A 23,365-nucleotide genomic window follows, 5' to 3' on the forward strand; every position below is an offset into this window, starting at 1 on the left:
TTACATAAGAAAGGCAAACCACAGGTTCTTGTGGAATCTTACTATGGCATTGCCCTAAGTGGGAAAACTCCCTTGGGGAAAACAAAGGGATTTTTTTTTTTTTTGAGTGAAGTTTTGCTCTTTTTGCCCAGGCTGGAGTGCGATGGCACGATCTCGGCTCACTGCAACCTCTGCCTCCCAAGTTCAAGTGATTCTCTTGCCTCAGCCTCTGAGTAGCTGGGATTACAGGCGCGCACCACCACACCCGGCTAATTTTGTATTTTTAGTGGAGATGGGATTTCACCATGTTGGCTAGGCACGTCTTGAACTCCTGACCTCAGGTGATCTGCCCCACTCGGCCTCCCAAAGTGCTGGGATTACAGGGCACCGTGCCTGGCCTACAAAGGGATAATTTAAAATACCACTATAGTGTTAGGGAAAGCCTCTTTTAATCCTGGCACTTCCTCATCCATTTCCTTAAGAGATATATTTCCAATAAAGTTGCTTTTTTTTTTTTTTAATGTTATCAGGGTATATTTTTTGGCCAACCATATGCTGGTAATAATTATACATTTAAAAGAATGAGATAATCAGTTTTACTTTAAAATGTTACTGTGATATTCTAGAAATTTACCCTTTGCAATTATTTAATCTTATGGTGATATTTTTTAAATGTCATCTTAATGGGTAAAGGGTATGCAATTTTAAAAAGCACTTTTGGTGGTTTGCGAGCAAAAAAAAAAGGTTGAAATACCACCATGTTAATTTGTTCAGCAGCAAAAGAAAAAGAAAAGAGAAAGAAATACTGCCGTATCACTATAGTAAGCTGTTTGCTAGAAATGGGATTGCTAGATCAAGGGGTATGAATGATCAGCTTTACAAAATAATGTCAGATTACTTTCTGAAGGGGTTGTATCAGTTTGTACTTTGGCCAGCAGTTTTGTCTGTTTATATACTTTGATCAACAGTGTGTAAGAGTTACAGTTGATCTACAACCTCTCCAACACTTGTTATTGTCAGACTTAATATTTGCCAATGGAATGGGTATGAAATGATGCATCATTGTGGTTTTAATTTGCATTTTTTGTTATTAATGAGATTGAGCATCTTTTGTATGTTTATGAACTGTCTTTGTTTCCTTTTTATGAAATATCTAGTCATATATTTTACCCTTTGTTCTGATGAGTTGTCTTTTAAAACTGGTAACATCGATTATGTGCGTTGTAAATATCTTTTTCTGGTTTGTGGCCTTTCTACTCTTTATGGTGTATTTTGGTGAACAGAAGTTCTTAATTTTAACATAATCTAATTGGAACCTTTCTTGCCCTGGGCTTATAAAGACATTCCTCTGTTTCTTTTTAGAGGTTTTAAAATGATGTCTTCCACATTTAAGTTCATAATTTATCTGGAATTGATTTTTGTGTATGTTCTGAGATAGTGATCCACACTGATTTTTTTTTTCTCCTGTGTGGTTCTAATTATCCCTGTACCATGTATTGAATTGGCCCTCTGTTCACCAGTGGTCTGCTGTGCCATCTCTTTTACATGTTTAGTTACTACCTGCATGGGTCTGTTTCTGGCTTGCCTTTCTGTGTCACTTGTCACCTTGTCTGTCTCTGTGTTCATACCACACTGTCTTAATCATTAATACTATAGTTTTACTTGAAATTTCGGTATCTGGGGAGGACTTGAATCTCACCTATTTTTGGTCATTTGTTCTTAAGAATTAGCTTGTTACATGACATGAAAAACCCTTTAGGTATTAATTATAATTAATTGAATCAGTTTGGGGGAGAATCGAAATCTTTAAGATTTTGATCCTTTTTATTTAAGAATATGGTATGTATCTCTATTTATGTAAAGTTTTAGTGTAGTTTTATAATATTCTCCATAGAGGTCTTCCACTTTTTCATATGTTAATTCCGATGTTATTGTTTTTGTTGCTATTATAAATGGTGGTGTTCTTAAAGATTCTATCTTAACTTATTTATTGTTAGTAAATATTTTAACTTATTTATTGTTAAATAGAAATTTAATGAATTTTTAAAAATATTGACCCTTTAGTCATCCACTTGATAAACTTACTACTTCTAATATTTTTTCTGGAATTCCTTTGTGTTTTCTGTGTGGATAATTATATCATTTGCAAATAGTGACAGTTTTAGTTCTTCTAGTTATTTTAGAAGAACTTTTAATTTATTCATTTTTTTTGGTCTTAAATGTGCTGCATACTTTATACTTACGTTCAATGGAAGTGATTAGGGTTGTTCATTAGAAGCGATTATAGTGGGCATAGAGTTCTTGTTCTCAATTTTAAAGAGAATATTTCTCAGCTGAGAATAACATTTGCTATGAATTTTTGTAGATACCTTTGATTAAGTTAGGGAAGTCTTTGCAGTTGTCACATGCTTTTCTGCATTTGTTGAGAATATCTTGTGTCTTTTCTCCTTTAATCTGTTAAATGTAATGAATTCCGTTTTATAGATTTAAAACTGTTCATTTTCTTTTATATTCTTTCTTGAGATAAACCCAAATTGGTCTTTATAGATTATATTTTTATGAACTACTAGATTGAGTTTGCTCATATTTTATTTAGATTTTTGTGTCTGTTTATGGCTAGAATCACTTCTCATTTTTCTTTATTGGCTGTCTTATCTGACTTGGGTATTAAAGTTACACTGACTTTATACCATGAGTTAGAGAATAGTTCCTCTTTTTCTGTTCCCTGGGAGAGTTTGGATTGGAGTGATTTGTTTCTTAAAAGCTTGGTGGAACTTAACTATAAGGTCATTTGGATCTAATGTTTTCTTCTTGGAGGTTTAGTAGTAATTAGCAGTTGAACAGTCATAGGACTGTTCAGGTATTCTATTTCTTTTAGTCAGTTTTGGTAAGTTTTAGAAATTTGTCCTTTCATCATAATTTTTAAGTTCTTCACATCAAGTTTATGGTATGGTTTTTTTTTTTTTTTTTTTTTTTTTAGATAGAGTCTCCCTCTGTTGCCCAGGCTGGAGTAGTGCAGTGGTGCCATCTCATTGCAACCTCTGCCTCCTGGGTTCAAGTGATTCTCCTGCCTCAGCCTCCTGAGTAGCTGGGATTACAGCTGTGCGCCACCATGCTTGGCCGATTTTTTTGTATTTTTAGTAGAGACGGAGTTTCACCATGTTGGCCAGGCTCCTCACAAACTCCTGACCTCAAGTGGTCTGCCCACCTCGGCCTCCCAAAGTGCTAGGATTACAGGCGTGAGCCACCACTCGTGGTATGGCATTAATTCTCTTTTTAATCTCTGTTTTATTTGTATATGTGTTCCCCTTTTCTCATGTTGAATATTATTTATGTCTGACTTCTCTTTCTTGATCAGTCTTAGTAAAAGTTTGTCCATATTTAAAATCTTGGCAAAGGATTAACTTTTGGCCTAATTTGTTCTATTATTTGTTTTTTATTTCGTTGATCTTTTTTCTCTTTTATTATTTCATTTTACTTTCAGTTTATTATTTTACTATTTTTCTCACTTAAATTACACACTTAATATTAATTTTCAACCATTCTTATTTCCTAGTATAAGCATGCAAGACTGTAAACTTCCTCAAAGTTCATTTTTGCTTATCTAACATAGTTTAATTTATAGTGTTTTCATTAACTTTCAAATCTAAGTATTTTTAAAATTTCTATTTTGATTTTTTCTTTGACTTATGAGTTACTTAGACATTTTTAAATTTTCAAATGTGTCTATATTGTTTTCCTTTAATTATTGATTTCTTAATTGTGTTGCCAGAGAATATTTTATCTTTTTAGCATTTTTTTTTTGCCCTTGCTTTATGGCCTTGTACATAGTGAATTATTAGAACTGTTCTGTGTACACTTGTGAAGAGTATATATTCTGTAATTGTTAAGTGTCTGTTAGGTAAAGCTAGTTATTTGTGTTGTTCTGATAGTCTTTATCCTTATTAATTTTGGTTTATCCTATCATTAACTGAGAGAAGTGTGTTGCAATATTCCACCATTACTAGTTTCTAACAGATTTCCTGTAGTTCTTACAATTTTTGTTCTTCTGTATTTTGAGACTTTTATTAGCTACATGCAAGCTTAACATTTTTTTCCTAGTGGCTCGAACCTTTACTATATTGTTATCTTCTCTAAGTTTGCTTCTTTGTCTTAGAGGCTTTTTGTCTGATCCCGTCTTTCTTTTGGTGCTAATTTACCTGGAATATTCTTTTCTTTCATTTTACTTTGATTTTTTTAGTGTCCTTACATTTTAAGTGTCTCTTATAAGGGACATACTACTGGATTTTTCTTTTAATCTCACCAGACAACTTCTGTCTTTTAATTGGTTATGTTCCAGGTGTCTTGGTTGGTGTTTGACTCAGTTTTAGATATTAAAAAAAATCTAAAAGTATTTTTATTTTACCTTTGTTCTTGACAGATCATTTTGATGGATGTACAATTGTAGGTTGGTGTTTCTTTTCTGTCAGTAGGGTAGGAATACTATTCTGCTGTTGCTTATACAAAGTGTGCTGCCAGTTTTATTTATGCCTTTTTTTTTTTTTTTGAGGTGCAGTCTTGCTCTGTTGCTAGGCTGGAGTGCAGTGGCGCCATCTTGGCTCATTGCAACCTCCGCCTCCCAGATTCAAGCGATTCTTCTGCCTCAGACTCCCAAGTAGCTGGGACTACAGGCACCTGCCACCATGCCTGGCCAATTTTTGTATTTTTAGTAGAGATGGGGTTTCACCATGTTGGCCAGGATGGTCTTGATCTCTTGACCTCGTGATCTGTCTGCCTCAGCCTCCCAAAGTGCTGGGATTACAGGTGTGAGCCACTGCGCCCAGCCTATTTATACATTTTTGAAGAAAATATCATTTTTCTTTTAGTTACATTGGATTTTCTGTCTTTTGTGTTACATCATTTCACTTCTAAGTCTAGATAGAGATTATATTTATCCTATTTTGGATGCATGTATTTCATGATTCTGCATTTTGTCTTTCATGAGATCTAGAAGTTTCTGAGCCCTGTATTCTTTAAATATTATGTCTCATTAGTCTCTTCTCTCCTGCTGGAACTTTAACTGGATATATATATACACTAAACTGTTTCCAGATCACTTATTCTCTATCTTTCATATTTTTTATCTCTTTGTTTCTCTTTACCAGAATTTACAGTGCTGGATAATTTCATAAGGCATATATTTTAGTTCACCAATTTTCTCTTCAACTGTGCCTAATATCCTCTGTAACCCATCCTGTCTCTTTTTTTTCTTTTAACAATTGCATTTTTAGTTACTTTTTTTTTTTTTTTTTAAGATGGAGTCTCTCTCTGTCGCCCAGACTGGAGTGCAGAGGCGCGATCTCAGCTCACTGCAAGCTCCGCCTCCCGGGTTCACGCCGTTCTCCTGCCTCAGCCTCCCGAGTAGCTGGGACTACAGGCGCCCGCCACCACGCCCGGCTAATTTTTTTGTATTTTTAGTAGAGACGGGGTTTCACCATGTTACCCAGGATGGTCTCGATCTCCTGACCTCGTCATCTGCTTGCGTTGGCCTCCCAGAGTGCTGGGATTACAGGCATGAGCCACCGCGCCCGACCTCATTTTTAATTTCTAAAAGTTCTGCCTGGTTCTTTTTTGATATGTCCAGTCATTCTTCATGTTCTCATGTTATATGCTGATTTTTGTGACTCTATAGCTATTCTGTAGACTATATCAGACATTCCCAATGTCTGATATCCTTGAGGAGGGGGATGTCTAAATTTATTGCTTTTTTGTTTTTTTTTTCCGTTGTCTCTCCTCAATGTAGCTGTCACCTCATGTGTTTGGTGATCATTGATTATGAACTTCTGTTTGATCTTTGTGGTGATCTTGAGAGTCTAATTTGAGGATGCTTTCTTTCTGAAAGCATTTTTATCAGCTTTGTCTGGGAGCCAGAAAGTTTAGCTGCCATCACTTTTGAGTTTCTACATTTTGCTTCTGGCCCAGGGCTCAGTGTCCTGATCCTATTACTGCTCTTGGCACCACTACTTGTAGCACTAAACTGTAGCCAGGTTTAATTTCTAGCTCAAGGTTTGTTGCTTTTGCGTGGAGAGGGTGCCTTCAAATGTTCCCCTATTTCTATGAGCTCAGCAAAAACATCCAAAAAGTGTTTTTTTTTTTAAATCTAGGATATACCTTTTTCCTCCCAACAGTACATTCCCCCAGAGTGTCTAGTTGACCATAACTGATGGGATCAGAAGCTCTTTATTTTAATATTTAATTTTAGTAGTATATTTTTGTTTGATTGTATTATAAAAAATTTTATGGTACCAAACAAGCTTTCTTGGTGATACCAACATTTCCATTAAAACTGGTTTACATCTAAGTTAAGATTTGAGTTATCCTAAAGAAAAGTATTAAGTAAATAGCAGTACAGATGGCAAGTGGATTGCACAATATATCCTCTGGATCCATAGTGACCCTGCAGAGATAAACCTGTGATGGTCAAACAGTGTGAAAACTGCTGTCAGAGACATGGGCAGGGTGCTCTTGTTTACAGAGAAGAGGTGCAAAAATCAACTTGATGGTAGTGGGAAGATCAGGAAATGCTTCCTGAAATTGAGTATTAAGAACTAATAGACATTAGGTGGTTGCAGAGTAAGTTTTGTTTAGGAAGGACAAGCAGTTGGGTATGACTGGCTTCTAGGTTGTGTGTTGTGGAGTGACTGGGGATAAAAGCAGGAGCAAGATCACAAAAGGTCTTCTATGCTTATATTAGGGAAGTTGGACTTTATTCTCAAGCTGAAGGGAAGTTGTTGCATGGTTTTAAGCAGTAAAGTGATATGATCAGAGTTTTAGAGGATGCCAAGATTGAAGGCAAGTCTGACCAGTTAGGAGACTGCTTGCTAAATTAGTTCAGAGGAGAAACAGTGAAGGCAGTGGCACTGGGCATGAAGAAGTATATGTGTGCTAATTTTAGATTTCTTAGGGAAGCAGAAATGACAAGAGTTAGTGGTCCGTTGGACAGAAATATTGAAGGAGACTGGGGAGTCTAGGTTGACTCCCAGGGTTTAGGTTTGGGCAGTAAAATGGCATGTAGAACAATTAACTGATAAACAGCATACAGAAAGAGGAAAGAACTTCATTTCATATGTTTGTTTTTGAGGAAAAGATGTTTGTTTTTGAACTTCCTGATTCAGAGGGGCTTGTGGGACATCTTGGTTAAGATCCTGTAGTAGTTCTAGTAGGGTCTAGAAGTCAAGAGATACAACCCCACCTGGAAGGATTTGGGAGTCTTCAGCATTTGGAATTTTGGAAGCCATTGTTTACTGCAGTGCATATGAGATAATTTAAATTGGTACATAGATAAACACTTGAAAAAATTTTAATAGATAGGAATTTAATGTGTATGAGAAACATAACTTGCACATCTAACCTTTGATAATCATGGACATTATCACTTAGGCCAAGTGAGCTCAATAAAAGGGAAATATTAACTAAAAATATATGTGATACATGGAAATGGCAAAAATCACGGTGAAGCTATGCAAACGATGGAAGTTCAGAAAGTGCTGTGTTAAGTCATGGGTGTGGTGGATAAATTCACCCAAGGAGAGAGTAAGAGTGAGAAGAAAATAGAGTTGACATTGGGTGGCAGGGAATGGAGAAGAAGAACCCATGAAGGAAACTGAGGAAGAGCAGCCAGACGAATAGGAGGAAAACCAGGAGAAGATGGTCTTTGGAGTCCAAATGAAGAGTTCTGAGGAGGAAGTGGTCCACAGCGTCAAGTAAGTTGTAAGCTGAAAAGTGCTCTTTGGATTTAGCAATTAAGGTAGACTATTTAGCTGGAAGCATCCAAACAGTGGATTTTAAAAATACTCATCTAACATTAATGTTAATGATAGCTGGTATTTATAGCATTTCCCATATACCTGGTACTCTTCTAAGCTCTTTACATGTATTAACAGATTGATCAGGTAGGTAGTATCGTTATCCCCATTTGATATGCGAGGAAACACAGAGGAAGCACAGAGAGGTTAAGTAACTTGCCCAGGATCACACACCCAAGGAAACAAGAGAGCCAGGACTCAAGCCCAGAGTCTTGGCTGCAGAGTCCCTGTTCTTAACCACTTTGTCACATTGCCTCTCTAGTTAAAAACAAAATACAAGGCCGGGTGCGGTGGCTCACGCCTGTAATCCCAGCACTTTGGGAGGCCAAGGCGGGCGGATCACAAGGTCAGGAGTTCAAGACCAGCCTGGCCAATATGGTGAAATCCTGTCTCTACTAAAAATACAAAAATTAGCGGGCGTGGTGGTGGGCACCTGTAGTCCCAGCTACTTGGGAGGCTGAGGCAGGAGAATCGCTTGAACCCAGGAAGTGGAGGTTGCAGTGAGCCGAGATCGTGCCAATGCACTCCAGCCTGGGAGACAGAGTGAGACTCTGTCTCAAAAAAACAAACAAACAAACAAACAAACCAAAACAAAATAGAAAATAAAATATACCCCAGTGTCGTAATTACAGTACAATTGGTGCTGTGTGTGTTATCAGTGAGATTTGCTAGGCTTGAATGACCAGTATCAGTCTGCCAGGTATGAGCACATTAATTGTATTGTAATTGACGCCATGATGTGTGGGCTGTGACAGTTCTTGGCTCTTTCTGTATTTTATGCCAAAAAAATTTGTAAGACAAGTGAGATTAGCATATACCTCATATTATGTGCTATAGTTTGGGTGCTCCAGTATCTTATGTTTTCTGGTCATTGTTCACTTTTAGAGTTAAATTTTTTAAACTCTAGAAATATTCATGCAGAATAGGTCAGGTTCTAGACATTATAGATAACCAGTCTTTTGTGGAAGGTCATTAATGATCCTAATGAAAGCAGTTTCCCTTGAATGGTCGAAGTGGAAACCAAATTGTTAGGAAACTGACAGTGAATGAGAATGGAGGATTCAGATGGGTGAAAAACAAAGAGTTCTTGATGAAGTTGAAGAATGGCTGTGGTAGGAAATCAGGAAGACATGAGCCGTAATGACTCTTGGCTATGGTCAGAGAGGAGCTAATAAAGATTTAAGAACTGGTTTCGACCCAGGTAGTGATCTGAGGTGTCCCCCTGGGGTGGGAGAGCCTAGTGAGGTAGGCAGTGAAGTTCATGTTAGTTGAGGAGGTTGTTAAACTACAAGGCTAGGATATTGTGTGCATGGACCTCGATGTGGCTGGGATGATGATGGAATTTGGAGGAAAGAGAAAAACACTGTGAACTAGTTGCCAGTGATCTTGAAATGTGACAGTAACCAAGAGATAAATAGGTGACAATGACAGGAAAATTAGATGTAGTAAAAGAGAGTGTTTGAGAGCAGAAGCTATGGCAACTAAAGACTGGATTTGAATCCTTCCTAGCTTGGTGACATGAGCAAATTACTTGATTTAAGTGAGCATTTTCCCATCTGTACAGTGGAGATGACGATAATTGTGCCTGCTAAGAAGAATCGCCCTGAAGATTAGTGAAATAATGCATGTAAAACATTTGGTACAGTATGTGACACATAGTACAAATAGTTTTCTAGGAAGATTGTTATTATTCTTCACTTGTGATATTGTGAAGTTTTCATACAGCAAATTGGACATCGTGAGATGGATTGATTAAATAAATAGATTTGAACTTCAAGGACTGGTAGTGGTCTTGCTTTGGAAAGAAGAAACTTGGTTTATCCTAATAATAGTAGGATAATAATGGTGAAGTGATAGGTACAAGTAATAGTTCTTATGATGCGCTGGTGATGATAGGAAAAGAAAGCTATTATATGGGCAAGAGCTAGAAGTAATAAAATGGTGCATTTTTCAGTGATGTTTGGCCTATGTAGCTATTCTCTGATAACTATAAAAATCCTTATTATTGAAGTTTCTTCAGGAAAAAAAAACCCTTAGTCTGAAACTTTAGCACCAATCCCCCTTGCCCCCCATTGAAATACGTATTTTTAAAACATGGCTTTTGATAATGTGAGGGTTTTTTCCTTTTTGTGATTTAGCAGTGCTGATTGTGTATTGCAGTAGTTGTGAGAGCATTAGAAGCAGCAGTCAATAGGAGGATGGAAGGTCTGGATGCCGCCTTGGGGAGTTAGGAGATTGGCAGACTTACCCTGTACCACTCTAGCCCTACTCCTTTGCCCAAGACAGAAACACACTGAGATGGATAGGAGAATATGAGCAGTTGATAGGAAAGTTCTCAGTGGAGTCAGGATTTAGGTCAGGCCAGGAGATTGAGAATATAACAGTTTGTGTATGATGAAATGGCATATTTCACAGAATGCAGTAAAAGCAGGTAGGGTACAAGTGCAGCAACGGGAAGATGTCTTTTCTTCATTCAGCAAACACTTATTTGAGAGCTTACCATGTGCTAGGCACATACAAAGATAAATAAGATGCCCTTAATGATCCTCCATTTAAAGGAGACATGTAAACAGGTTAACTTAGAGTAGAGATGGTGAATATGTGAACCTGAGGAAAGGAAGAAATAGATTAAATTATCTGGAGAGAGAGGAAAAGTCAGCAGAATGGGGACGAGAATCTTTCGGAGCTCAGTGTTCTGATAGGAGTTATTTCCTTGGGCATAGGTTCCAAGTATTTTTCTAATATACCGTAGAAGCCAGGAAAACTTTCTTCTGTTATCTCAAATGATTTAATTACTGACTTGAGTTTGTGTTGTCTCCTTAGACTTGTGCACCATGGACAATTTTGCTGAGGGAGATTTCACTGTGGCGGATTATGCCTTGTTAGAAGATTGCCCTCATGTGGATGATTGTGTCTTTGCTGCTGAATTTATGACCAATGATTATGTTCGTGTGACTCAGCTTTACTGTGATGGGGTGGTAAGTAGGTTTGCTAATTTTTCATTTTTGACATTGTGTATTGAAGGTTTTCTGGTTTAGGGCTATCTGAGTAAAGATGTTTTTGTGGTACGTGCGTTTTGACAGGGAGGTACACATGCTGTTGAAAAGTTGATTTGAGAAGGGAAAGTAAGCACTGGCTCAAAAATAAGATTGTGGAGTGCCAGAGAATGAGTGGTGGCGAAAGGTGGTTTTCTGACAGGGCATAAGAAAAGCTCTTGGGGAGAGCCATAGAAGCAAACTCAGGTAATACTGTAAAAAGGGTCTCAAATTAAGACTCTTTGGCTGAAGATGTGTTTGAAGCATATAAATAAATGCCCACTGAAAGTTCTTTGGTTAGTTCTGATAATCCTTAGATTAAAAATCAGGAACATTTTACTAGACACAAATCAAAATAATTTTCTTCTTTTTAGGGTGTGCAATATAAAGATTATATCCAAAGTGAGAGGAATTTAGGTGAGTACGTTGGTATTTTTAATGTTAATTTATGGAAAGACTACAAAGGGAGGTCCATCCATCCTGTCATAGCAATACAACAGATTTATATACCTTTTAAAAATGTATTCTTAACTAGTTTTTCACTAGAAATCAGAACTTTTCTTTGTTAAAATAGAGTTTTAGCCAGCACTTAAATATTCTTAACATTTAACAGGCTAGAATACTTCATTCATTCATTTCATCCCTCTCCGTATCCATTTTTGCCTTTTTACTATTAAGTGTTGATTCATTAAAAAAATGAGGCACAAACATTAATTTTAAACTTTTTTTTTTTAATTAAGAATTTGACATCTGCAGTATATGGTGTAGTAGACCAATTTCTGTCCTGCAAGATTATTGCGATGCCATTAAAATAAACATCTTCTGGCCACTTCTGTTTCAACATCAAAACAGTTCCGTAATATCACGATTGCATCCCTGTGTGGACGCCAAGTAAGTTACTATATGGTACTCATTTTGTGTGGACAGTAATAAACATGTTACCCAATACCAAGAAATGCAAGTTCAATGGAAGGCTTATGTCTTATTCTTGTATGCTGCTCAACTTTTGTGTAATAGGGTGGAAAAAACAAATACTTGAGATTTGGATATGAATGAATAGTTGTAACATAATCAGTGAAATTCTGAATAGTACTAGATGGTAGACTGGAAGCTGAGTCAGGAGGAATTAACATGTTTGTTTATAAGTATCAGTGTTATAGTGCAGAAGAGAGGAAAAAGATACAGTATTTTGTTCATTTAATAAATAGCTTAGTTATTGTTACCTAGAGTGAAGAAAAAGAGAACTTATTTTTTAATGGTTTGAGATATATAGCTAAGCATAAAGTTCAATGAATTTGTATATATGAGAATCTAATCTTTTAAAAAATAAATTTGTCTTTAAGCAATTCACGTGCTTCTGAGATAAATTTGAAGAAACTACAACATCTTGAGTTGATGGAAGATATTGTGGATTTGGCAAAGAAAGTTGCTGTAAGTGGTAGAATGTAGGTTCCCCCGAGCCCTTGGTTTAAATAATAGAAGCATTCATATGGTGTTAGGCTCAAATGACTAATTTATAGCAATTAACAGGTAATGGTTTTAGTTTTGGTTAACCTGAGATGAATCTGCTGTCCATCAGTGCATGCTCAGTATTTGAGAGATCAGGGAGATGGCTGATGTCATGGTTCTACGCTGGGGACCAGGACTGCATCTTGTCATTAAAGGATAGAAATTGGAACTTGTCACAGAAAGTGGGGTATGGGTTCATGAAAACCTTTGCCACAGGTTCTGAAAGTGATGTGCTCTATCTGTTGATATAAAATCACATCACCATCAACAAATATTTTGTCTTTGGGTAGGTAGACTTTATCAGGGCAGATTTGAGGAGGTGTCCTTCTTTATGCTATTGAGATAAGTTGAGATTTTTGTGGTTTTTAATTTTTTTTTGAAAGCTGTTGGATAGCTTTTTAAATTTCAGTTGGTTATGGAGTCAAGTGTTGTTCTTGGTACTATTAAATTTAGAAAGGGCATTCTGATGTTTATTTTCTGCAGTAGTTATTTGCAGTAACATACAAACCAGTGTACCTTTATAAAAAAATTTAAGTGCAATGAACTTTATTATTATTATTATTTTTGAGATGGAGTCACCCTCTGTCGCCCATGCTGGAGTGCAGTGATGAGATCTTGGCTCACTGCCATCTTCGCCTCCTGGATTCAAGCGATTCTCCTGCCTCAGCCTCCCGAGTAGCTGGGACTGTAGGCGCCTGCCACCATGCCCAGTTAACTTTTGTATTTTTAGTAGAAACGGGGTTTCACCATGTTGGCCAGGCTGGTCTCGAACTCCTGACCTCAGATGATCCACCCGCCTCGGCCTCTCAAAGTGCTGGGATTACCAGTGTGAGCCTGTAGAAACCTCGCCTCTACTAAAAATACAAAAATTAGCCGGGTGGTAGTGGCACGTGCCTGTAATCCCAGCTAGTTGGGAGGCTGAGGCAGGAGAATCGCTTGAGCCTGGGATGTGGAGGTTGTGGTGAGCTGAGACTGCGCCACTGCACTCCAGCCTGGGTGACAGAGTGAGACCCTGTCTCAAAAAAAAAAAAAAAAAATTCACATGTCTAAAGATTATACTAAGTTATTTTACTACTAGAACCCTATGGGAGACTATTTTGGAATTCTTGTCTTAGGATCTTAAGGGGTAACTTGGTCATGTAAATGCTTGTCGGAAGTGTACTACTGAGTACATATAGTAGTGTTCCTAAAATGTAGGCCATTTTTCCGTTAGAAAATTCAAGTAGAATTGACGGAATAAGGAAAAAATATGTCCTTTTTTATTTTTCAGAATGATTCATTCCTTATTGGAGGCTTATTGAGAATTGGTTGTAAAATAGAAAATGTAAGTGTTAAACACTGAAACTGGCACAGCCACTGTGGATGAGTGGCAGTCATCTCACTGCTCATTTCCCCTTGCATTGAGTCCATACACTCAATGTTCTATATGTGGTATTTGGTAGTATTGACTTCTATATTTTCCTTAAGGAGACTCCTCATTTTGGGGGTTTGGATCATTTTCTCTCTCTCTTTTTTTTTTTTACCCATGTACATAGTGTAATTTTGAGCCTATTTTACAAGTTGATTCTTTTTCTCTTTTAGATTATTTACCTGGCTTATGTTTCCCCAAATGAAATTATTAGGCCTCTGGTATGAATATTTTTTGTTATGTAATTACTAGGTAATCTCCAGATTCAATGTTAAACCAATTTTTAATGATACTGATGCCATAAACATCTATGTTTACCTTAAGCCCATTGTTAACTTTAATTTTTGAAGTTACTTTAGACATTAGAAGTACAAATAACATTTCTGTGAATTCTTGATCCTTCATGGAGATCACTGCACTGAGTGCCCATTTGCCCAGCCACATCTTCCTCTTGTTCTTTATCTCCTTATTCTTCTGTTTGCCACAGACCACGTAAAATATGTAGTTCCTTTGGAGAACTTTAATCTGTAAATTTAACCTTGGGGTAAGGATGGAAGTCTTTGTGTAGATGAGATCTGAGAACCCTCATCCACCTTGTTATATTGCACTTGCCTGCTACCCCAGGCAGTCCGGCCAGGTTGTAGACCTCAAATTCCAGGTCTGTAGTAATTGCAGAAGCATCTTGAGCTCTGAGGGTGGCCTGAGGTCACCTGAAGAGGTAACATATATGAGTCCATGGTATCTGTTAATTTATATGTCAGAGTCTGTCTACTCTAGGTTACACGCCAGAGTAGCAAAAAAATAAGTGGTTGTACCAGTTTTGTAGTAAGGATCTGAAATACTTGCATAAGATGAATTTATAATGCCACATGCAAATTTAGAATTAATAACCAAAGCCCCATTCTTCATTTCTCTTTTGAAACAGAAAATCTTGGCAATGGAAGAAGCTCTGAATTGGATAAAATATGCAGGCGATGTAACAATTCTAACTAAATTAGGATCAATTGACAATTGTTGGCCTATGTTAAGTATTTTCTTTACTGAATGTAAGTATAAATGCTTTAAATTGTTACTTGACTTAGTTTTTAAAGGTGTTTGGGAAAATGAGATATGTAGTTAAGTGATTTCTGATTTATCGTAGAATTTAAAAAAATGTTTTTATTTTGTTATATATGGTTGAAAAAGAGAATTTCTTTTTTTTATTATTTATTTATTTATTTTGAGGCAGATTCTTGCTCTGTTGCCCAGGCTGGAGTGCAGTGGTGCAGTCTCTGCTCACTGCAAGCTCCGCCTCCTGGGTTCACGCTATTCTCCTGCCTCAGCCTCCCGAGTAGTTGGGACTATGGGCGCCTGCTACCACGCCTGGCTAATTTATTGTATTTTTAGTAGAGACAGGGTTTCACCGTGTTCACCAGGTTGATCTCGATCTCCTGACCTCGTGGTCTGCCTGCCTTGGCCTCCCAAAGTGCTGGGATTACAGGCGTGGGCCACCGTGCCTGGCCGAAAAAGAGAATTTCAAACTGGTAGTTTTATTCTATATTTTCTGTCTTAATTATTTTTATGACATTGTACTTTAAAAATTTTCACTGAATGGATATTGTAAGTTGTTATATGTAATACTCAAAGAGACCACAACTGGGTAGTCTCCTTTGTAAAAAAAAAGTCACTGAAGCTAAGCTTATGATTTTTATTTTCTTCATGAATCTGTTATTCTTTTATGTATGAGGTAACTGCCTTACATATTTCTTTTACTTTGTGAAATATTTTTCTTTAAAGCATTTGAATATTAGCAGTGTTTTTATAGTATAGTTATAGGAATCTTGAAACAGGAAAGGTTTGGCTTTTCAGTAGATGATGACCAATAATTTACCATCTCTGCTGAGATAAAGGCAAATTTTGCACTATTGACTTAAGTGCTAGAAAGGAATTAAATGAAGACACATCTTTCTCATAGGTTTATTAGACACTGGGGTGTATTACACTGATAGAGGTTGTTCTCTTCATTGTTTTGGAGGCCCTTAATTATAAGCTAGATTTTATGGTGGAAGTAGAGAAGCAGTATCTTGTACTAGGTACACCTCTTTAGGCTTATAGCTGATTTTTTACATTCTATTTTCTTTATAATAGCTCTGCAAGGTGGCTGTTACTATCTTTGTTTTAGCAGTGAGCACACTGACTTTGAGAGGTTAAGTGTTGTTTCTGCAGTATAGTAAGTAGTAGGTAAGACTAGATAAGTCAGATCTCTCTGATCTCAAAGCCCAGGTTTTATTCCATGTAATCTTACTCTGTCCCTTAGAATTTCTTTATTTGGTGACTTTCTTAGGTCCTTTATTGAATCTTAAATTTTAGGTGCTCTTTTCACTTTAGAAATGAATATGTTTGGCTAGAGGCTTAACTATAGTTTTGTTGCAATAAATTTTTTTTTGCCACTTTAAAATATCCTTTTTATATAATAGCTTACAGTGTAGAAAATGAGGCCCGATAAACTTTAGTTACTTACTGCATCTTAATTAGTTTATTAAATTTTTATAATAATAGTGTTTCAAATAACTTCTCATTGTAACATTTTACTCATGAGAGTCAAAATACTGAATAAAAACATTTGAAAGTATTTATTTAAAATATGTTGAGCATCAAAAATCCAAAATCTGAAATACTCCAAAATTTGAAACTTTTTGAGCTTCGCTATGACACTCAAAGGAAATGCTCGCTGGGCGCGGTGGCTCACACCTGTAATCCCAGCACTTTGGGAGGCTGAGGCGGGTGGATCACGAGGTCAGGAGATCGAGACCATCCTGGCTAACATGGTGAAACCCTGTCTCTACTAAAATTACAAAAAAAATTAGCCAGGTGTGGTGGCACATGCCTGTAATCCCAGCTACTCGGGAGGCTGAGGCAGGAGAATCGCTTGAACCCGGGAGGCGGAGTTTGTGGTGAGCCAAGATCATGCCATTGCACTCCAGTCTGGGCAACAAGAGTGAAACTCCATCTCAAAAAAAAAAAAAAAAAAAAAAAAAAGGAAATGCTCATTGGAGCATTTTGAATTTTTGGATTTGGGATACTCACCCAGTATAATGCAAATATTCCAAAATCCAAAATTATCCAAAATCCAAAACACTTCTGATCCCAAGCATTTTGAATAAGAGATACTCAGTCTTTATATTAAATAGATTGTAGAAAGTAGTTTTCCAGGTTTTTGTTTTCATGCATTTTTATTGAATATTGTGCATGGTATACCATACATGCTTGACAGTGTTTATTGAATTGACTTAAGTAATTATGTGGCCTATTTGGAATATGTTATGACAGAGCATTTATTGTAAATACAATTACAACTAATATAATAATAAAGGTTTTTTATTGCTAGAAATAAAAAGTGAGATTAGATTCATAGCAAGCAATAACTGATGTTTTCTGCAACATTTTATCAGTTTATTTTTTTACTGAGTTATTTAATAGACATAAAAGGTTACAAGAAACATGTGCTATTTAGAAAGAATAATAATATAGGACCGTTGTGGACTCACCTAACTTAAGAATTAGAATATTATCAATACCAATTTGTTTTTTTTTAACAAATGTTCTCTCTTGCTCTCTCCTAAAAATAAAATTTAGACAAGTACCACATAACTAAAATTGTAATGGAAGACTGCAGTTTGCTTGAAGAACTTAAAACTCAAAGTTGTATGGATTGTATAGAGGTGAGAATGAATATTATAAATATATTTTAAGATTTGCCCATTAGAACTTTTTAACACTCAGAGGAAGTTAATAAAACTGCTGACAACATACAATTCATAAAATTGGATGACATATTTGAGGGAAAGAACTAATATCTTGATCAGAGTTTCCTAATGATTTAAAAACCATTAATTGAAAGTGAAAATTTGGTTTTTAAAAACTTTAGTCTTTAATGAGTTGAAGAAATATGATTTTCTTTGGTAACAGCTGGGATGTAATTCACGTGCTACACTGTTCGCTCATAGGAAATAGGACTTTAACTCAATTTTATAAAAGGAATTTGGGAAAATATTTAATGTTGTATTGAATTCCCTAATGCTGTTGATATGATGTGATTTAGTTTATTTTTAAAAAATTGAGTGTTCGAAATGAAAAGTTTTAGTTTTTTCTCTAGCACCTTTCATATATATTCTCGTTAACCTACCAACTCATGCTTTGCAATTAATCTAATCAGCATTGCCTCTATGTTATTGATTTACATATGTTTTTCGGCGCTAAGGCTTTTTGAATAATATCACATTTGCTAACCTAAAGTTAAAATTCTACTTTGCATCTATTTTTTAGCCTTATTGATAAGGTATATTTAAAAGTGGGTCTGCCAAATACCGCACAAAATTTTAGCAATTATTCATAAGGTGATGGTTTTGTTTACTTTTTAATATTCTCTAACAAAGTTAGTGTTGAGTATTCAAGACAGGTTTATTTAAATATATATGCCGAGGCTGCACATGATGGCTCACACCTATAGTCCCAGTACTTTGGGAGGTCGAGGTGGGAGGATTGCTTGAGGTCTGAAGTTCAAGACCAGCTGGGGCAACATAGCAAGACCTGGTCTCTACAAAAAATTTTTAAAAATTAGCTTGGCATGGTGGGGTGCACTTGTAGTCCTAGCTACTTGGGAGACTGAGATGAGAGGATCCCTTGGGCCTGGGAGATGGAGGCTGCAGTGAGCTGTGATTGCACCACTGCTCTCCAACCTGGGTGACAGTGAGACCCTGTCTCTAAAAATGTGTGTGTGTGTGTGTGTGTGTGTAGTGGGTGTGTGTGTGTGTGTATGTATATATATATATATATATATATATATATATATATAACAAAATATTGGGTATTGTAATCTCATTTTCTACATAAATAATCCCCTATGTTATTTCTGATATCGAAGATAGAAATCCAGATCCATTTTTACTAGGTATTGGGTTCTTGATTATTTTTGGAGCTAATTGATGGGTCTTCTTTCACCTTGGTTTCTCAGCAAGGAGAACTAATGAAAATGAAAGGAAATGAAGAGTTTTCCAAAGAAAGATTTGATATAGCTATTATCTATTACACCAGAGCCATTGAATATAGGTAAGAGCAAATACAACAAAAGAGATGCTTTTTCTATGGCAGATCAAGTTAGAATGGTAGTCAGAAGAAATAAAAACAAGACGGAGAATTGGAGAGTATCTTCCAACTTGTTATGCAGAATAGATTTTCTCATCCTTGGGCGTTAGAAGCATTGGAGATGGCCTGGGTATATGAAGCTAACGTAGTAGCATAACTTGAGCAAGTCAGGCAAAATTGTGAATTTTCTGTTCCATTTTCTTTAAAACTTTCCAGTACAGAGTTACCTCTTTTGTCTTGTTCTCATTTTGCTATCAACCAAGTCCTCCCAAGTTATTAACTGGTCAAAAAGGATTAAAGGATTAGTTCTTAATAGTTAAGATGCCACCCATTCAGGGTTTTTTGCTTTCTAAGAGGGAACTTTTACAGGATAATTGAGAGAATGCATACATGCTCTCTACCTTGTCTTCTCTTTGCTCAGCTGCTAGAATTTTGTAGCTTTCCTCCAGATGTGCCTCATAACTGTGCCCCTATTGTCTCAGTCAGGCCACCTAATATTGTAGCAGCCTTTGAAGGGTGCTCTGTAGCCACTGCTCTTTTTCCTCCCTTGTGCATCTCCACAGGGAATGAGGGAATCCGGTTAGTGTACCACCTCTGAAAGGCTGCCGCCCTATTCTTTTGAGGAAGAAGTGGAGGAAAGGGAGACACGTTTCACCACACAGTCAGATAAAACTAAAAAACAAAAGTTCAAATGAAGCTATTTTAATTTGCAATTACTGTAGGCTTCCTTTCTCAGTTCTTTGTCAAAACGACATAGTCCTGACTTATTATATAAGTAATCCTATCCTCTAGAGTTACTCTGTAGTTTGCTAGCTCTTTAATATGTCTCGTTTGATCCCCCAACAGCCCTATGAGTTAGAGCAATTAGAGTTATCTTCATTTTGAATATAGGGAAGTTGAGGTTGGTTCAAACAAAGTTACTTATGTAAGAAGTGAAGGAACGGGGACTTCGCCAGTTAAGACTCCAGGTCCTGTATTCTTTTTGCTTTGCCACACATATGTAAAGTTTAAAAAAAGTTTTCTCATGCCTTATGTTTTCTTTGTGATTTTTATTTGTTTCATGTGTAATGTGCTTTACTGACTAAACATTGTGTCTTTTTAAGACCTGAAAACTACCTTCTTTATGGTAACCGAGCTCTTTGTTTTCTTCGTACTGGACAGTTTAGGTAAGTTGGTTAAAGTATCTCAACCACTGAATTATTATGCTAAATACCCATTTTTGGGAAACTTTTCTGTTTTGCAGGTATACAAGAAAATCCTTGACTAGTTCTTTGGCAGAAATACTTAAGTAGTTAAAAGAGTATGCTTAGGCTTTGTATATAATAACAACAGTGACAGCAGCAGCTATTCTGATGGAGTGCAGACATATGTTAAGCATTATTTTAAGTGCTTTGCATATGTTATTTGGTTCTCACAGCACCCGTAATAGGTAGGTAATGTTATAGTCCACATTTTACATGACCAAAGTGTACCGCTAGTAAATAGTGATACCAAGATTTGAACACAGATTTTATCTGATGATGTCAAAGTCTGTGTTTATGGCACCTATATTACCTCTTTATGCTCTGTTAATTAATCCATATAAAAGAAGCATTTTCATCTTTTCTCTGTTTATCCTGGTATAAAAAATTAAGTAAATATCCTTCATAAGTGAAAGAAAGCAAATAAATTTAATATTATGAGAGTGGAGTCATAATTAATTCCAGTTCCTTATATTGAATTTGAGCTGAGTTTTTATTTATTAGCTAAGAAAGATTGAGAAAGATACTGCACCATGATTTTATTGTTCCCCAGTATAAAATTTTTAGAACATAAATTATATATATTAAGCATTAATATTGAGCAGGTAAACTATTATATTTAATTTTGTCCTGCCTTACTGTAAGAAGGGTGTAGGGTGGATTCAAGAATACATCCACACAGTAGAAGAATATTCAAAAGAAAACAAACCAGAAAACGAAGTTGGAATCTGGGATTCTCAGAACCAAGCTACATAGGCATAAGGTCCTGCATAGGTATTAGTTATAATTCATATTTGCCTCTGACCTTCAGCTGCCCAAAATGAAATGGGAAAACTTGACAAGTTACTTAATTCTCATTGTCCATAAAGAAACAGGACACCAATTGGTCAGGTGAAACAGTTTTCCTAGTATTTAGTTTTGAAAGAAGTTGGGCTGTAATATTAATTGAGTGATGGAGTAGAGAATGATCTCAGCAGTATCTTATGCATAGCAAAAAACTCCCTGAAAGCACAGTTTTGGGTTTCACAAATACTTTTTTTGTGAAGTTTTCTCATGAAAGCTGAGAGTCTGCTATCAGTTGTTTTTCAGTGAAAGCGCTTGTATGGGAGGGTGGGAGTGGGGAAGGTAGTAAACTCTAAGCATGTAGCTTTAAAAATAACATTTATTGTGTTTTTCTTTTATTGTAAACAGAACACATTCTCATGGTAGAAAATTTGGAAAATACAAGAGTTTAAAAAGAAGAAAATAAAAATCACCAGTAATCCAACCACCTTGGAGAATACCGCTGTATTAACGTTATGCAGCTTTTAGATGGCTTAAGCCGTGGATAAACCGAGGCTATCTAGACTAGAGGAATGGATGGGCTTGACACAGTCTTCCATCAATACCACTGTCCTCAACGGGTTCTGACAAGAAATGAGCTGCACATGTCTTTAGGTTATTGCTTCTGGCTAGGTCCAGAATTGCATTTATTTTGTGCTGTTTGAAGGTGAATTTGTATGCTTTCAAGATCAGATGAATAGGTTGGCAACTTGGCTAGCCTCTTGTGAAAACTGAGGTGCCTGTCTGAAATATTGCCTGGCAGAAGGTTATCCACTTTCCATTTCTGAGAGCTGAGAGGCACACCAGGGTGTTTCTGCTCTCTTTCATGAGTGTTGGATGCTAGACACACAAGGAAGATCCTTCTAATACCTTGCTGCAACAGGAGGTGAATCAGAGTAGAAGTACAGAAGCTAGGTAGTTTGGTGAGGTAAAGGCCAAGAGCAGCTTGTGGATCTATCCTTGTACCTCCTTGCTGATGGTCTAGCTTGTGGTTTAATACCATCTACATTTCACTAAAGCCAGGTCAGCAGCATTGTTCCTTTGTTTCTTATTAGGCAATCAGCAATATATATTGGATGCCTACTTTATGCACGAAGTGTTTTACCACACTGGTTTTGCTGGTGTTTCCTACCTCCTCATACATTGTCTATATGATTTGCTCAATAATGTAGGGATAATGTTTTCAGAGTCCATAGTATATATAACTCCTGATCAGGTGACTAGATGGTGTGACTTAAGGAAAGAGCACGTTGCCAGTAATTCAGATGTGCCATTGACACAGGAGGACCCATGCCTGAGAAAGACTTTTATCTGAGTTACTGAGATTAAGATGTTTTGAAGCTCCCAAGCAGAGGGATGCTGGATCTGCTGTGGAAATCTGGCTGAGCAGCTGCAGGGACAGCTGGGGGTAAAGCATCCACCCTCCCCCAGTTTGGCGAGGATGCACTCCTCAGCTGTTCTGGAAGGCCAGACTTCTTATCTGCTGTCATTGAAGCAAGAATTGAGATGTCCAAAGAGAACAGAAATGGGACATTTTAATACTAGAAAGGAATAAAAGGGTTAAAGTCTTGAATGCTAAAACTTCTGAAATAATTAATTTATCCTGAAAGATTAGAAAATATAAGTTGAAACTTTAAATGAAAAAGAGATTCAATTTAAAAAAGAACTTTGGCAAGATTGATATCTAAAAGGGTAAAAATAATAATACTGTATCTTACAACACGGTTATCACTGTTCTGAGCATTTAATGTGTATTAACTCGTAAAACCCTCACAACTACGTGAGGTAGGTGCTACTGCCTTTTTACACATGATGAAACAGGTATAGGGAGGCCAAGCAAAGTGTCTGAGGACACTAGGTGGATGTGATGGAGCCAGAATTTGAACCCAGGCAGCCTGGATGTAGAGTCTCTACTATTAATCACTACGGGAAGGTGGTGATAGAATAAAAGGGAATGTGAAAGTCGAAAAAATTAAAAAATAAATGGTCTAAATAGTCAATAAACATTTATGAGGAAATGATTATCCTTCCAGGACATGTAGATTAAAAACTACGAGTTTCTCATTTATACCCATCAGATGGACAAAAGCTTAAAAATCTCGTAATACCAAGTGTTTGAGAGGATGTGGAACAAAGGACACTCTCATATTCAGCTGGAGAAAGTGTAAATTGGTACAATCACTTTGGAGAGCAATTTGACAAGGTGAAGATGTGCATACTCTGCAACCCACTTCTAGGCTCATATCCTCTGAACTCTCAAATGTGTACCCAAGAAGATATGTACATGCCTTCATGATAGCATTGTTTGTAAGAGTAAAGAAATGAAAACAACCTAAATGGCCATCAATAGGGGAATGGATAAATATGGTATATTCATACAATGGAATTCTATATGGCAGTTAA

The 23,365-nt window shown here is 36.6% G+C and overlaps 1 protein-coding gene and 1 long non-coding RNA gene across 23 annotated transcripts in view; both read left to right on the plus strand.

Moving 5' to 3' along the window:
• TTC3 (tetratricopeptide repeat domain 3) overlaps positions 1 to 23,365 on the plus strand; it is a 129,820-nt gene that overhangs the window by 3,669 nt on the left and 102,786 nt on the right. For 3 of the 22 annotated variants that reach the window (XM_016938526.4, XM_063803661.1, XM_016938525.4), the window contains exons 2-10: positions 10,647 to 10,801; positions 11,233 to 11,275; positions 11,599 to 11,749; positions 12,202 to 12,289; positions 13,638 to 13,691; positions 14,701 to 14,821; positions 17,391 to 17,476; positions 18,769 to 18,863; positions 20,003 to 20,065. The exons of 11 other annotated variants lie outside the window; for them this stretch is intronic. In XM_016938526.4, the coding sequence (XP_016794015.3) occupies positions 10,658 to 10,801; positions 11,233 to 11,275; positions 11,599 to 11,749; positions 12,202 to 12,289; positions 13,638 to 13,691; positions 14,701 to 14,821; positions 17,391 to 17,476; positions 18,769 to 18,863; positions 20,003 to 20,065 (845 nt within the window). In that variant the 5' untranslated portion in view covers positions 10,647 to 10,657. Of the gene's footprint in view, positions 1 to 3,498; positions 7,722 to 10,646; positions 10,802 to 11,232; positions 11,276 to 11,598; positions 11,750 to 12,201; positions 12,290 to 13,637; positions 13,692 to 13,953; positions 13,997 to 14,700; positions 14,822 to 17,390; positions 17,477 to 18,768; positions 18,864 to 20,002; positions 20,066 to 22,334; positions 23,166 to 23,365 lie in introns of those variants that run through there. 8 more of the 22 variants (XM_016938524.4, XM_054675095.2, XM_063803660.1 and 5 more) reach the window with 6 other exon arrangements.
• Positions 3,146 to 7,437, plus strand: LOC134809255 (uncharacterized). The gene is made up of 2 exons (XR_010154526.1): positions 3,146 to 3,235; positions 7,399 to 7,437. It is a non-coding gene; the product is annotated as an uncharacterized LOC134809255 (long non-coding RNA).

Source organism: Pan troglodytes, chromosome 22 (genome assembly GCF_028858775.2).
Source record: "Pan troglodytes isolate AG18354 chromosome 22, NHGRI_mPanTro3-v2.0_pri, whole genome shotgun sequence".
In the NCBI taxonomy this organism is placed as follows: Eukaryota; Metazoa; Chordata; class Mammalia; order Primates; family Hominidae; genus Pan; species Pan troglodytes.